At 46.7% G+C, this 14,550-nt stretch overlaps 1 protein-coding gene across 1 annotated transcript; it reads right to left on the bottom strand.

Moving 5' to 3' along the window:
* Positions 1–78: 78 nt before the first annotated feature.
* LOC132462953 (dual specificity protein phosphatase CDC14AB-like) lies at positions 79–12,283 on the bottom strand. Its single transcript, XM_060058751.1, has 14 exons — positions 11,808–12,283; positions 11,352–11,442; positions 10,599–10,674; positions 10,226–10,318; positions 9,990–10,066; positions 6,782–6,848; positions 6,135–6,197; positions 4,615–4,702; positions 3,917–4,147; positions 3,359–3,497; positions 2,534–2,744; positions 2,173–2,243; positions 1,951–2,076; positions 79–1,849 (listed from the first exon to the last, which is right to left on the bottom strand). The coding sequence occupies exons 1-14, from the start codon at positions 11,851–11,853 to the stop codon at positions 1,837–1,839; spliced, it is 1,392 nt and encodes a 463-aa protein (XP_059914734.1). The 5' UTR covers positions 11,854–12,283; the 3' UTR covers positions 79–1,836.
* Between the last annotated feature and the right edge of the window lie 2,267 nt (positions 12,284–14,550).

Genomic DNA, 14,550 nt, shown 5'->3' on the forward strand with positions numbered 1-14,550 from the left:
CTAGCTTGCAGTACAATAATAAAGTAATGACAAAAAACACAACACATCTATTGTGTAATAATAACGCCTTCAAAAAGCTTGTTGTTTAGAGAAAAACATATTCTTTATTCCAATATAATACGTATCTCTCAAGCAAGTTTAAAAGTATTTCCCTTCAACACGGAGATGGCGGAGAGCCAAGCTTGGATTGCGTTTCCATGGGAACAGGAGACCCAGTGGGGGTCCCCTCAGCTCACCCATACTTCAGTGGACCAACTCACTTCTGTTCTATGCAGAGTAAAAGCTATTAGCATTGGTGGGGTCAGAGACAGGGTTCGGTAGGCGGGGAAACCACAGGTTACCTCCCGATACGATACCCGACACATGGCCAACGATACCAATAATATCGACCTACAGCAATATCAATATATTGTGAGACAATCCTACAACGATGCATCACGATGTTTGCCTAACTATGAATACTAAATGACCGTTAAAAGGTAAAGTGCTGGACTTCTGTCTTTTTTCACAGTCCAAACTGAGTTTTTCAGTTACTCGTCTTTGTAAAAAATTATGAAAATAAATAAAAATATTATATTGATATTTGGCGCCAGTGTATCGATAATCGTATCACTCGAAGAAGGGCGACCATATATGGCCGTGTCTTTATTTTAACCCTCCCCTAGTGTTAGCTTAAGCGTAGAGCCTAGCGGCGTCGGTCCCTCCTGGGACAGTGTGAGAGTTCAGAGGATCTAGACCGGGTCGGACAGACGGCTCTATATACTCTAAGCGTCTTAGAGTACCATATTAAGCGCTATATAAATTTTATTTATTTATTATTATAAAGAGAGAATCAGAGGCAAAGCATTGTATGAGTTGTAGGAAGGAAGGGGCGTGTGTTCTTTAGTACCGTTGTTGTGTACGAGTGTGTAATGAGCCTCGTCGTATTTGAAACACGACACAGACCTCATGAGAGGATGAGCTCCGACCTTCCACCGAGACCTTATCCTAGCTATCTTTAGTACTTAGCATTGTGTAGCATCTTATCCTAGATATCTTTAGTACTTAGCATTTTGGAGCTTGGCACTTGGTTCTATGAACATCCTTACTTTACCGACAGAGATATATTGTTGTTTCTCCTTCTTCTGACAAATGGTTTATTTTAAGTCTCTTTGGATAAGAGTGTCTGTTAAACGCTCTGAATGTTAATGTAAAGAAATCCTCGTGTTCAGAGGTGTCCACTATGATGGAGTTAGACTCCATGTTTGAAAATCGTGCCGACCGCTATCGCCATTGATGATCAATACATAACAGGTAAAAGATAGTGATAAGTATAGGTCTATGATGGTAGTTTACCACTATGATCAATACATACAACAGACGGATAATTATAGGTCTTTGATGGTAGTTTTCCACTATATACTGGTTGCGATTTGTTGAAATTGAAATTTCAACAAAAAAAAATTAGGGCTGTTGATGGCTTATTTTTGAACGATAAAGAAACAAAAAAATAACATCCCTCCCTCTGTTGTTTTGACAAATCGCACCCTGACTATATATATAACAGATATTTATAATAAGAGAACATATAGTGATAGATATAGGTCTTTGATGGTATTAGATAGTCAGTATGACACAGTGAGTATGAGTAGTTAAACACTGCGGATGCAATGGGGGTGCAAACTTTTGGTGCTTAAAACATCGGCATAGCAACAGTAAATAAAGTGCAGCTGCAGTTGAGGAGTGGAAGGGGTGTGGCCACTGCAGGCTCCTCCCACATCTTGGGCAGACACCTGCAGGGCAGGTGAGGTGGATCAGGGTGCCGTCGCCACGACGACAGTGGATCAAAGCGGGCGGCTAGGTGAACAGGCTGAGAGAGAGAGAGGGATTATTTTAAAAGCTCACTCTTACGAGAGAGAGAGAGAGAGAGAGAGAGAGAGAGAGATCAATGCAGTTCCAGGTGTTACTCACCTCTTGAGAGGAGAGGAGGAGGCAGAGAGGCTTCGGACCAGCCTGTTGGGGGAGGAGAGGGGCGGGGCTCTGGAGGCCCTGGGGGGGGGCGGCAGGGAGCCGTGGGCGGGGGGGGAGAAGATTGACCTGCAGGAGACACGGAGCCCGCCTTAGCCAGGGTCTGGTCCACGCACACGCACGCACACGTGCACGCACACACACATACACACACACACGGTGTACCTTGCTGTGCGCTGGCTCTTCAGTGCTCTCAGTCTGTCTCCCTGAGTTCGACCCGCCTCCCTGCACTCATCCTAAACACACACACATACACAAGCACACGCACACACATGCACACGCACACACAAAGACACACACACATGCACATGCAGAGACGTGCATGCGTGTGCGTGTGTCGACGGACACGACACACGCACACGCAGAGACATGCACAGACACACATGCACAGACACACATGCACACACACAGGACCACATGTGTTGGTGTTTAAACGTATCAGGTGTTGAAGGTAGAGGGTTACTTCCTGTTGGGACTCGGCCATTTGATTGGTGGAGGGAGGTGCTGAAGGACTCCGCCCCCTTACCTCGTCCAGGGAGTAGGACTTGCAGAGGGTGGGTTTGACTGAAAGGTGGTCCATGCTGGAGAGGAGGCGGGACACTACCTCCTGACTGGAGGGAGAGGGGGCGGGGCTCTGTGGTTGTAGTTGTAGTTGCCGTCGACGATGGAGTCGCTGTTGGAGAGCCTTCTGCTTGGAGTGATGGACGTCGCCCTGAACCCACATGCTGCTCTGCTTCCTGTACACACACACGCACACGGACATGCACGCACGCGCACACACACATGCACACACATATTATTATTATTATCAAAATAAGGTAATATGTTCCTCCTGTTGACTCACAGCCCACCACAGATCCTGTCTGACCTCACTTTACTTGACCTTATGACCCCCCCCTCAGACCAACAGGTCGGGGGCCATCTAGCCCAGTATATATATATATATATATATCATAATGTATAGTGTGTGTATATATCATAATATATATGTTGGTTTTTATATCATAATGTATGTGTGTGTATATATCATAATGTATGTGTGTGTATATATAATAATGTATATGTGTGTGTATATATCATAATGTATATGTGTGTTTATATATCATAATGTATGCGTCTGTGTATATATCATAATGTATGTGTGTGTATATATCATAATGTATGTGTGTGTATATATCATAATGTATATGTGTGTGTATATATCATAATGTATGTGTGTGTATGTATCATAATGTATATGTGTGTATACATATCATAATGTATATGTGTGTGTATATATCATAATGTTTATCTGTATATATACAGTATATATATCATAATGTATATGTGTGTATAAATGCTATGTATTAACTCCTCCAGGTAGCTCTGCTGCGGGCCGATCACTGAGCCGGGCCTGCAGGTCCGGATCCAGCCCAGGGTTTCCCCCGCCGTGAAGCGGTAGTGCTTTATCAGGTAGCAGCCAATCAGAGTGCCCGTACGGCCCAGGCCGGCTGCAATTGGACGATTGAAAAAGAGAGAGTTGACCTCCAAGATTTGCCCTCTACACGTTATCGTTTCACTGAAGCCTCCCAAGTCTGTTTCTCCAGCGGTCTCTAGTGATGGCTCCAAAACTTTAGGCTCTTTTGAGAGATTCTCAAACTTGTTCATTGGTCATCCCCATGGAGCGCTATCGACCAGCCTCTGGATAAACCTACAGCCAATCAGAGCAAGGCATCACGTGGTACGTCAGCAGCATCCATCAGATTGTGATTGGCCCGGCCCTGGCTAATCACAATCTGGATTTGTGAGGCTATTAGAATATTTACTGGAATGATCATCACTGGAATAACAGATACACACACACACCCACACACTCACTCACTCACTCAATCACTCACTCAAACACACACACACACACACACACACAAACCCTTGCAGTGCACGGCGACCGCTCCCTCCGCCGACTCGCAGATGTGCAGGAAGCGCCTGGTGATGATGTCCGAGGGCGTGGTCCCATCCAGAAAGTAGAGGTCGTGGTGCTGAAGCCCCGCCTCCTCGAAGCGCCGGCCGTCGTAGAGCTTCCTGTTGAGGCGCACCACATCGGTCACACGGTGCTGCCGGAAGTACTGCAGGTAGGCCTCCGGGGCGTGCAGCGGGTAGCCTAGCACACACACACACACAGGTTAGCTAGGCTAACAGGTAGCCTAGCACACACACAGGTCAGCTAGGCTAACAGGTAACCTAGCACACACACACACACAGATCATCTAGGATAACAGGCAGCCTAGCAAACAAACAGTTCATCTAGGCTAACAGGTAGCCTAGCACACACACAGGTCAGCTAGTCTAACAGGTAGCCTAGCACACACACACACACACACACACACAGGTCAGCTAGGCTAACAGGTAGCCTAGCACACACACACACAAACACGCACAGGTCAGCTAGGCTAACATGTTAGTTGGTAGCCTGGCACACACACAGGTCAGCGAGGCTAGCAGGTTAGCAGATAGCCTAGCCCACACACCGTTCAGCTAGATAGGCTAACAGGAAGCCTAGCACACACACACACACACACAGTTCAGCTAGCTAGGATGTAGGCTACAGGATGTAGCCTTTGTGCTCACCGTTCTCTATCTTGCTGCGGGGGTGCGGTCCGCTGAAGGCCAAGATCTTCCCCGGGAGGATCCAGTTCAGGTCTCCGTTCTCCACACGCTGCACAGACCACCAGACCAGGACCATCAGAGACCACCAGAGACCAGGACCAGGACCACCAGAGACCAGTACCAGGACCATCAGGGATCAGGACCACCAGAGACCACCAGGGACCACCAGAGACCAGGACCAACAGAGACCAGGACCATCAGGGACCAGGACCACCAGAGACCACCAGAGACCAGGACCACCAGAGAGCAGGACCACCAGAAACCACCAGGGACCACCAGAGACCAGGACCATCAGGGACCAGGACCACCAGAGACAGGGACCAGGACCATCAGGGACCAGGACCAACCAGGGACCACCAGAGACCAGGACCACGTGAGACCAGGACCAACAAAGACCACCAGGGACCAGGACCACCAGAGACCAGGACCAGGACCACCAGAGACCAGGACCAACAGAGACCAGGACCATCAGGGACCAGGACCACCAGAGACCACCAGAGACCAGGACCACCAGAGAGCAGGACCACCAGAAACCACCAGGGACCACCAGAGACCAGGACCATCAGGGAACAGGACCACCAGAGACAGGGACCAGGACCATCAGGGACCAGGACCATCAGGGACCAGGACCAACCAGGGACCACCAGAGACCAGGACCGCCAGAGACCAGGACCACGTGAGACCAGGACCAACAAAGACCACCAGGGACCAGGACCACCAGAGACCAGGACCAGGACCACCAGAGACCAGGACCACCAAAGACCACCAGAGACCAGGATCACCAGAGACCAGGACCACCAGAGACCAGGACCACCAGAGACCAGGACCAACAGGGACCAGGACCACCAGAGACCAGGACCACCAGAGACCAGGACCACCAGAGACCAGGACCAACAGGGACCAGGACCAACAGGGACCAGGACCACCAGAGACCACCAGGGACCAGGACCACCAGGGACCACCAGAGACCAGGACCACCAGGGACCAGGACCACCAGGACCACCAGGACCAGGACCAACAGAGACCAGGACCACCAGAGACCAGGACCACCAGAGAACAAAATCAGAGACCAGGAGGTTGGACCAGGGCTGTCGCCATTGTAACATTGTGTGGTTTATCAGCATTTGACCATGGCAACGTGTAGTTTATCATGCTGTTGCCATGGTAAAGTGACGTTTATCATCCTGTGACCATGATAACGTGTAGTTTTTCAGCCTGTGACCATGGCAACTCGACTGTTACCATGGTATCATGTAGTTTATCATGCTCTCACAATGGTAACACCTAGTTTATCAGCCTTTTACCATGGCATCATGTAGTTTATCATCCTGTCACCATGGTAACGTGTAGTTGATCAGCCTGTTACCATGGTATCATGTAGTTTATCATGCTGTCACCATGGTAACGTGTAGTTTATCAGTCAGTTACCATGGTATTGTGTATTTTATCATCCTGTCACCATGGTAACTGAGTGCTGTTACCTCATAATGTTCGTATTCCTCCACATCAAAGTGGTCAAAGTCAAGGAAGCCGAACTGCAGCGCCTGGAACAGAGAAAACTGGGTTATATTACTGAATGATATTACTGTATTATATTATACTTTATTATATAACAGTATATTATGCAGGTCACAGTATTCTAGAAGGTGTTTACCTTGATGAGGTAACAGTATTCTAGAAGGTACCTTGATGAGGTCACAGTATTCTAGAAGGTGTTTACCTTGATGAAGTCACAGTATTCTAGAATGTGTTTACCTTGATGAGGTCACAGTATTCTAGAAGGTGTTTACCTTGATGAGGTCACAGTATTCTAGAAGGTGTTTACCTTGATGAGGTCACAGTATTCTAGAAGGTGTTTACCTTGATGAGGTAACAGTATTCTAGAAGGTACCTTGATGAGGTCACAGTATTCTAGAAGGTGTTTACCTTGATGAGGTAACAGTATTCTAGAAGGTACCTTGATGAGGTCACAGTATTCTAGAAGGTGTTTACCTTGATGAGGTCACAGTATTCTAGAAGGTGTTTACCTTGATGAGGTCACAGTATTCTAGAAGGTGTTTACCTTGATGAGGTCACAGTATTCTAGAAGGTACCTTGATGAGGTCACAGTATTCTAGAAGGTGTTTACCTTGCTGTATCCTTTCAGACAGTCTAGAATGGTCAAGTTGTAACGCTGCTCTCCTAACGCTGCATCCCTGGACACACACACACACACACACACACACACACACACACACACATATAAATATACACAACCACACACACAGATAAATGACACAAACCCAACCACACATACACAAATACGCACACGTGTGTGTGTGTGTGTGTGTGTGTGTGTGTGTGTGTGTGTGCGTGTGAGTGTGTGTGTGTGTGCATGCGGGTGTGTGTGTGTGAGTTTATCAACTTTTAGTTAATGACCCCCCCTCAGACCAAAAGGTCGGGGGCCATCTAGTCGAGGTATCACCCCCCCCCCCCCCTCTTGGAAGAAAAGGACTTGCACCTCGATTTAGAATGAACTTCTTCAGTAGGGTGTGTTACTGAGGTAGGGTGTGTTACTGAGGTAGTGTGTGTTACTGAGGTAGTGTGTGTTACTGAGGTAGTGTGTGTTACTGAGGTAGGGTGTGTTACTGAGGTAGGGTGTGTTACTGAGGTAGTGTGTGTTACTGAGGTAGGGTGTGTTACTGAGGTAGGGTGTGTTACTGAGGTAGGGTGTGTAACTGAGGTAGGGTGTGTTACTGAGGTAGGGTGTGTTACTGAGGTAGGGTGTGTTACTGAGGTAGTGTGTGTTATGGAGGCAGGGTGTGTAAATGAGGTAGGGTGTGTTACTGAGGTAGGGTGTGTTACTGAGGTAGTGTGTGTTACTGAGGTGCGGTGTGTTACTGAGGTAGGGTGTGTTACTGAGGTAGGGTGTGTTACTGAGGTAGGGTGTGTTACTGAGGTAGTGTGTGTTACTGAGGTGCGGTGTGTTACTGAGGTAGTGTTACCTGTAAGGCCATATCCTGGATCTACTCTGCTGCTCTGGTGTCACTCCTTTTAATTATTCTGCATCTGATCTTCCCATCTCCGATCATATGTTAATCTCATTTGATGTAAAGTTGACACTATTCAAAGCTAAACTGCACCGTACAATCTATTTTGGTAATATCAAGGACATTGATTCAACAGCACTGGACACTGGCATTTCTAATCTTCCAAGCATCCACTTTACATCCACCCCTGATGAACTGCTCAGTCACTACAACAGTGGCCTTCACAATCTCCTGGATACCCTTGCCCCTTTAAAATCACGGACTGTTTCATTTGCACCATCTGCACCTTGGTTTACTCTTGAACTTCGCCAACTGAAAGCCATAGGTCGCCAACTGGAACGCCTCTATAGGAAGACTGGGCTTACCATCCACAAGGAAATGTTCATTACCCATTTCCTCTTCTATAAGGATTCTCTGACCAACGCAAAATCCAACAATTATGCAGAAATAATCAGGTTAGGTACTGGAAACTCTCGAGCACTATTCTCCCTGGCTCACAAAACGCTACGCCCACCGGACTCTCTCCCTCTCCATTTTTACTCCACTGACTCCTGTAATTCCATTATGACATTTTTTAATACTAAAATTGACAAAATTCATCAGCCGATAGCCCCCCTGATCTCAACCATCCTACCCTCCCCTGGCTTTCGAATAGTTTTCTCCTGCCATTCTCTGACTTCAACCTCCCCTCTGCTGCTGAACTTTCTGACCTTGCCTGCAAATCTAAACCATCCACTTGCCAACTTGATCCTCTCCCAAAAATACTGGTTAAAGGTTGCATTCAATCCCTGACCCCTCTTATAGCTGCAATTATCCATTCCTCTCTCATCTTTGGTACTGTTCCGTCACCCCTCAAATCAGCTGCAATAACCCCTATTCTCAAGAAACCCGGTGCTGACCCCAGCAACTTCAACAATCTCCGCCCAATCTCCAACCTCCCCTTCCTTTCAAAAATTCTGGAAAAAACAGTTGCCTCTCAGATTCATGATCACCTCTCTCACAATACTCTTTACGAACAGTTCCAATCAGGCTTTCGCCCACTCTATAGCACCGAAACAGCTCTTGTTAAAATAACCAATGACCTCCTCATGGCTGCGGACGCTGGACTACTCACTATCCTGATCCTCCTAGACCTGAGTGCAGCTTTTGACAGCATTTCCCACACCATCCTCATCGACCGATTAGCCTCTCTTGGAATATTTGACACACCTCTGGACTGGTTTAAATCATATCTGTCTGGACATACTCAGTTTGTCCAACTCAAAAAATTTAGATCCCATTCTTCCCCCCTCTCCTCTGGTGTACCCCAAGGTTCTGTCCTTGGACCCCTCCTGTTCATGATCTATCTCCTCCCTCTTGGCCATTTTTTCCATAAATATAATATTCCGCTACATTGTTATGAAGATGATACCCAGCTCTACTTGTCCACCAAACCTACCACGACCCTCCCTCCCACCTCCCTCTCCAATTGCCTCCAGGAAATCAGATCCTGGTTTTCCCAAAACTTTCTCAAACTCAACTGTGATAAAACTGAAATCCTCCTTATTGGCACCTAATCCACCCTCTCTAAAATAAATAACTTCTCCATCTCCATTGACAATTCATCACTTTCCCCCTCTCCCCAGGTTAAGAGTCGGGATGTCATCCTGGATAGCACCCTATCATTTCAGTCCCATATCAATAATGTCACTCGGTCAGCTTACTTCCATCTACGTAACATCTCTCGCCTGCGCCCATCTCTCTCCCCCAACAGTGCTGAAATTCTGGTTCACACCCTGGTCGCATCGCATCTGGACTACTGCAACTCTCTCCTCTTTGGTTTACCTGCTAAGTCCATACATAAATTACAACTGGTACAAAACTCTGCAGCCCGTATCATTACTAAAACCCCCTCCATCAGTCACATAACACCTGTCCTGCAGCAACTCCATTGGCTCCCCGTCAAATATCGCATCATTTACTAGATCCTGCTTCTCACTTTCAAGGCCATCAGCAATCTTACCTTAACTTATCTATTCAGCCAAGCCGACTCCCTTTAAGTCAGTTAAATTCTTGGTACTAGAATGACCCCATTGTTTTTCTCTTGTACACTGTTTTATTATGTTGTTGTTGTTGTTTCTTGTTTGTTCTTATGAATGTTTGATATTGTAAGGTGACCTTGAGTGTCAAGAAAGGCGCTCATAAATAAAATGCATTATTATTAATTATTATTACCTGAAGGGGAGGTAGTGTGTGTTACCTGAAGGGGAGGTAGGGTGTGTTACCTGAAGGGGAGGTAGGGTGTGGTACTGAGGTAGGGTGTGTTACCTGAAGGGGAGGTAGGGTTGGCTGTTGGATGTCAGACTTCTGTAAACCTCTTCTGGACTCCTCTTCAGATAGATCACCTGCACAGGAAGTCAGTACACATACAAGAAGTCAACACATAGACGGGGAGTCAGACTATAGGAGGTCAGCACACACAGACATGAAGTCTTTTTATAGAGCGATGAGGTCAGATTGTCAGGAAGTGAGGTCCTACAGACAGGAAGTGAGAGAGGTCTTACAGCGTAGGCACCGATCAACACGGCGGCGTTGGCCCTCTTCCTCTGCTCACAGCCCGTGTAGTGGACCAGGGTCTTCTTTGCCGTCGAGTGGCACTGGGGACACACTCAGTCAGTATCATAAATCACACTAGGGTGTGCTATGAAGTCCTATCATTACACTGAGTTATTATTTATAGTATCGATCCATCAATCACATCAGAATTCAAACTGTAATTCAAAATACTTAGCATTAGCAGTAGCATTTGCAGTAATTTATCATGAGCTTAGCAGAAGCTTTAATTGTAGCATCAGCAGCAGCTGTGGCTTTAATAGATACTGAGCAGTAGCCGTAGTGCTCGCAGTGGTGGTATCATTACCATGAGCCGTCTCCTACCTTGAGCTTCTGTGTTAGCTTGCAGCAGTACCTGTACAGCATGGCTAGGTTCAGGGGACCGAAGTCGCCATAGAAACTGAAACGTCAACAAACAGACCAGGCGGACAATAATAATATTAACACCCCAATGCAATGAGCCAGGAATGATTAGGGACTTGAGAAGAATTGCATTACTAAGAAAGAAAGTGATACTAGTCACAACGAAATGATGACTACTAAGTAAGTCAACTCTTACTGGTATTAATTCTGTCAATGCAGCTTAGAGCATTAAAAGCTTAAACCTTTTGCCATATATGATATCTGAGAAGTTAATGTAACTATCTTAAGAAGTTAAGACTGGTCTCTACTGGTCTCTACAAGTCTCTACTGGTACAGCCCAGGAGCAGTAATCATCAACACGCACAGGCTAGTGGTCAGGGGATCAACGCCCTGCTGAAAGGTCAGGGTTAGATTCCCCAAAGTCCTCAGTCTACCTGTAGGCCTCCTGAGAAAGATGACCTCTGACCCCTACCTTCTCCTTAATGACCTGTCTCTGTACTTTCTAACCCCTACCTGCTCCTTAATGACCTGTCTCTGTACTGTCTAACCCCTACCTGCTCCTTAATGACCTGCCTCTGTACTGTCTAACCCCTACCTGCTCCTTAATGACCTGTCTCTGTACTGTCTAACCCCTACCTGCTCCTTAATGACCTGCCTCTGTACTGTCTAACCCCTACCTGTTCCTTAATGACCTGCCTCTGTACTGTCTCTTACCTTTCATAGACAAACTCTTCGTCTGTACTGAAGTAGTGAGTCCTGCTCGTGTTCTTGGGTTTCACAAGAAGAGTAGCGAAGTACAGACGGTCTGTGTGGACAAATGCGCACACAAGCGCAAACACACACACACGGACAGCCCTCAGACAATAGGTTAAAATAGCATCATCCATGATAAACAAAGAGAGCGTAAAGACGTCTGATCTAACGGTGGATAATATCATGTGTCTGACCAGAAGGCCCCTTCAGGACAGGGAGAGGAGACAGACGGACGTCCCATGAGACTGACGTCTGTACAAGTTTAGACTAGCAGCCAGTGAACCGCATGTAGGGTGAGATGCAGGACGACAGGTGTAGAGGCAGGTGGGCAGGTGTAGGTGTAGAGGTGTGGAGGTGTGGGGGCAGGTCTGGGGGTAGGTGTGGGGCAGGTGTGAGGGCAGGTGTGTTCAGAAATACCTCTGATCAGCTCAGACGCGCCACTCTGCTCGTACTCTTCCGCCATCCTGACAAATGACGTCACGCCCCAACGGTTTAAAACTCGTTTTATTCCTTCAGCAGTTTCCCGCCCAGACAAACAGACTTCCGAACCAAACGTTATCTCGACTTCATTCCGTGGCTCAAAGTTTTAGTTTCACAGGACCACGTGGCCGAGGACCCCTTTAGCTCTCCATGGTAGGTCCGTTAGAAGGCGCAGGTTCCCTTCGATAGATGCTCCGTTGTAGCGGCGGTGGTGCGGTCGGACCTCCGACCCTCCGTGGCACCTACTAGTTCCCTTCCCCTCTGGTCAGGGCCCGCAGGTCAGAGTTTGGTCCTAACGCCTTTGTAAATGAACCGGACTCAGGAGACTGGTGGCTCCTTTCCCCCGGAGAAAGCGACTGTCCAATGCCACAGAAACGACGAGGCGGTAATCTGTTAATCTCTAACGCGCACGAGCGCGTGCGCGTGCGTGTGCGTGTGCGTGTGTGTGTGTGTGTGTGTGTGTTTAACGCCTCCCCATCAGATCCAGAGCCTTTATATCACGAGGCAATTTGAATTTAACCTGTCAGTCAACTTTTAATTACTTTAATAACTTTCTTAAAAGTTGACTCCCTCACACAAACTGTCAATTTCTCTCACTTAACTGCTATCTCTCTCTCTCTCTCTCTCTCTCTCTCTCTCTCTCTCTCTCTCTCTCTCTCTCTCTCTCTCTCTCTCTCTCTCTCTCTCTCTCTCTCTCTCTCTCTCCCTCCTTCCTCCTTGCTCTCTCTCTGACTTTCTGTCTGTCTGTCTCTGTCTGTCTGTCTGTCTGTCTGTCATTCGGTCTGTATGTCTCTCTCTCTCTCTCTCTCTCTCGCTCTCTCTTTCTCTTTCTGTCTGTCTCTCTTTCTCACAAACACACACAGTCACAATAACATAAACACGCTATCACTCCCTAGCTCCTCACACAAATATTGTTAAAACACTGAGTTTAGATGTGTAGTGTAAGTGGTGTGTGTATTATATTGTGTATACAGGTATTTACTGTATGTTATACATAATGTAGTATCAAGGCCTATAGAGTATATAGAGTGTAGTCTGTTTTATAGTGTGTATGATGGTATACATTATATACAATATATACATGGTTGTGTGTATTATAGTGTGCATACAGGTATTTACTGTTAGTATAAATAATGTAGTATCAAGGCCTGTATACAGTGTAGTGTTTATTATAGTGTGTATACAGGTATTTACTGTGTGTTAGTATAATGTAGCATCAAGGCCTATTATACAGTATATGTGTATTATAGTGTGGATATGTATTTACTGTATGTTAGTATACATGATGTAGTATCAAGGCCTACTATAGTGTTGTGTGTATTATAGTGTGTATACAGGTATTTACTGTATGTTAGTGTACATAATGTAGTATCAAGGCCTATATATAGCATATAGTGTAGTGTGTATTTTAGTGTGTATAGAGTTATTTACTGTATGTTATACATAATGTAGTATCAAGGCCTATAAACTGTACAGTGCAGTGTGTATACAGCTATTACTGTATGTTATTATTATATTGTAGTATCAAGGCTAATATACATTCCATACAATGCAGTCATACCGGGTCACACCTATTCCTGCTCTAACCCCCGGTCGCCCCAGTTAGCCAATTAGACAAGCGATTAGAGACTGGAAGGAGAAGTGGGCGGGGCCACGTCAGAGCACAGTGGAAAGCAGGTCAGTCAAACTCCCAACCCTTACCGCGGCATCTCTGACTTGGACCTTTGTACCTTTATACTAATACCCTTCCCTTACCAACTCTAACTGATGTCTTAACTTAACCACCTCTAACTAATGTCTTAACTTATCCATCTCTAACCGAGTCTCACACGTCAGACGAGTCCTGATGGTTCCCCGGCAGCGCTGCGTCTGTGGGCCGGTTGCTTTATTACCTGGCAACGGGGGGGTGGGAGCGGGCTGTGGGTGGAGCCAACTCTGAGAGCAGCCCATCACTGCCATGGACATATGCTGCACACAGATGACGACCGGGACTGATGACTGCTCTCTGAATTGTGATTCAGTCCAGTTCATGTGTCACGTTGACACCAGGGCGGCTTTCATTAGAGCTTAAGGCAGACCACTAGGTCTGGGCACCATGAACCAAACGGCCACTTTACGGATGGCCTTTCCGTGTTTATGCAGGGCCGTCGATAAGGGGTGAAAGGTGATGACGATTTTTTATTTTATTTTTTTTACTACCAGCCCATAGTACTACCATAGTCGTCGTCGTCGTCCCCCCCGTCCCCCCCCCCGTCAACAATTGCTCCCCCCCCGTCAACAATTGCTCCTTCCACCCCCCCCGTCAACAATTCAGCGCAGGGGGGCCCATCAGTAAATCTTGTCTAGGGGCCCAGGAATTGTAGCAACGGCCCTGTGTTTATGTGTATTTCTTATTGTATTTTTGTATAGCTATTTTTACAAATAGTTAATTTGATATTTGTATTATTCTATTCTATCTTGAGCAGACCCACTCTGCCAAACACTCGGCATTTCATCACATTAAGTGGCAACGATCATAATAAGTATGTTTTACTTAGTGTATTATTCCATGGCCTCGCCGGTGGAAGCCTTAATTTGGGCAGACATATCACGTGATCTTTGATGGTCTATTAATAACGTGATCTGAATGTAGCGGGATGATGTCACAGACCGCGGTCCGCCAGTCTACATGGCCAGCGGC

Source organism: Gadus macrocephalus, chromosome 8 (genome assembly GCF_031168955.1).
Source record: "Gadus macrocephalus chromosome 8, ASM3116895v1".
Lineage (NCBI taxonomy): Eukaryota > Metazoa > Chordata > Actinopteri > Gadiformes > Gadidae > Gadus > Gadus macrocephalus.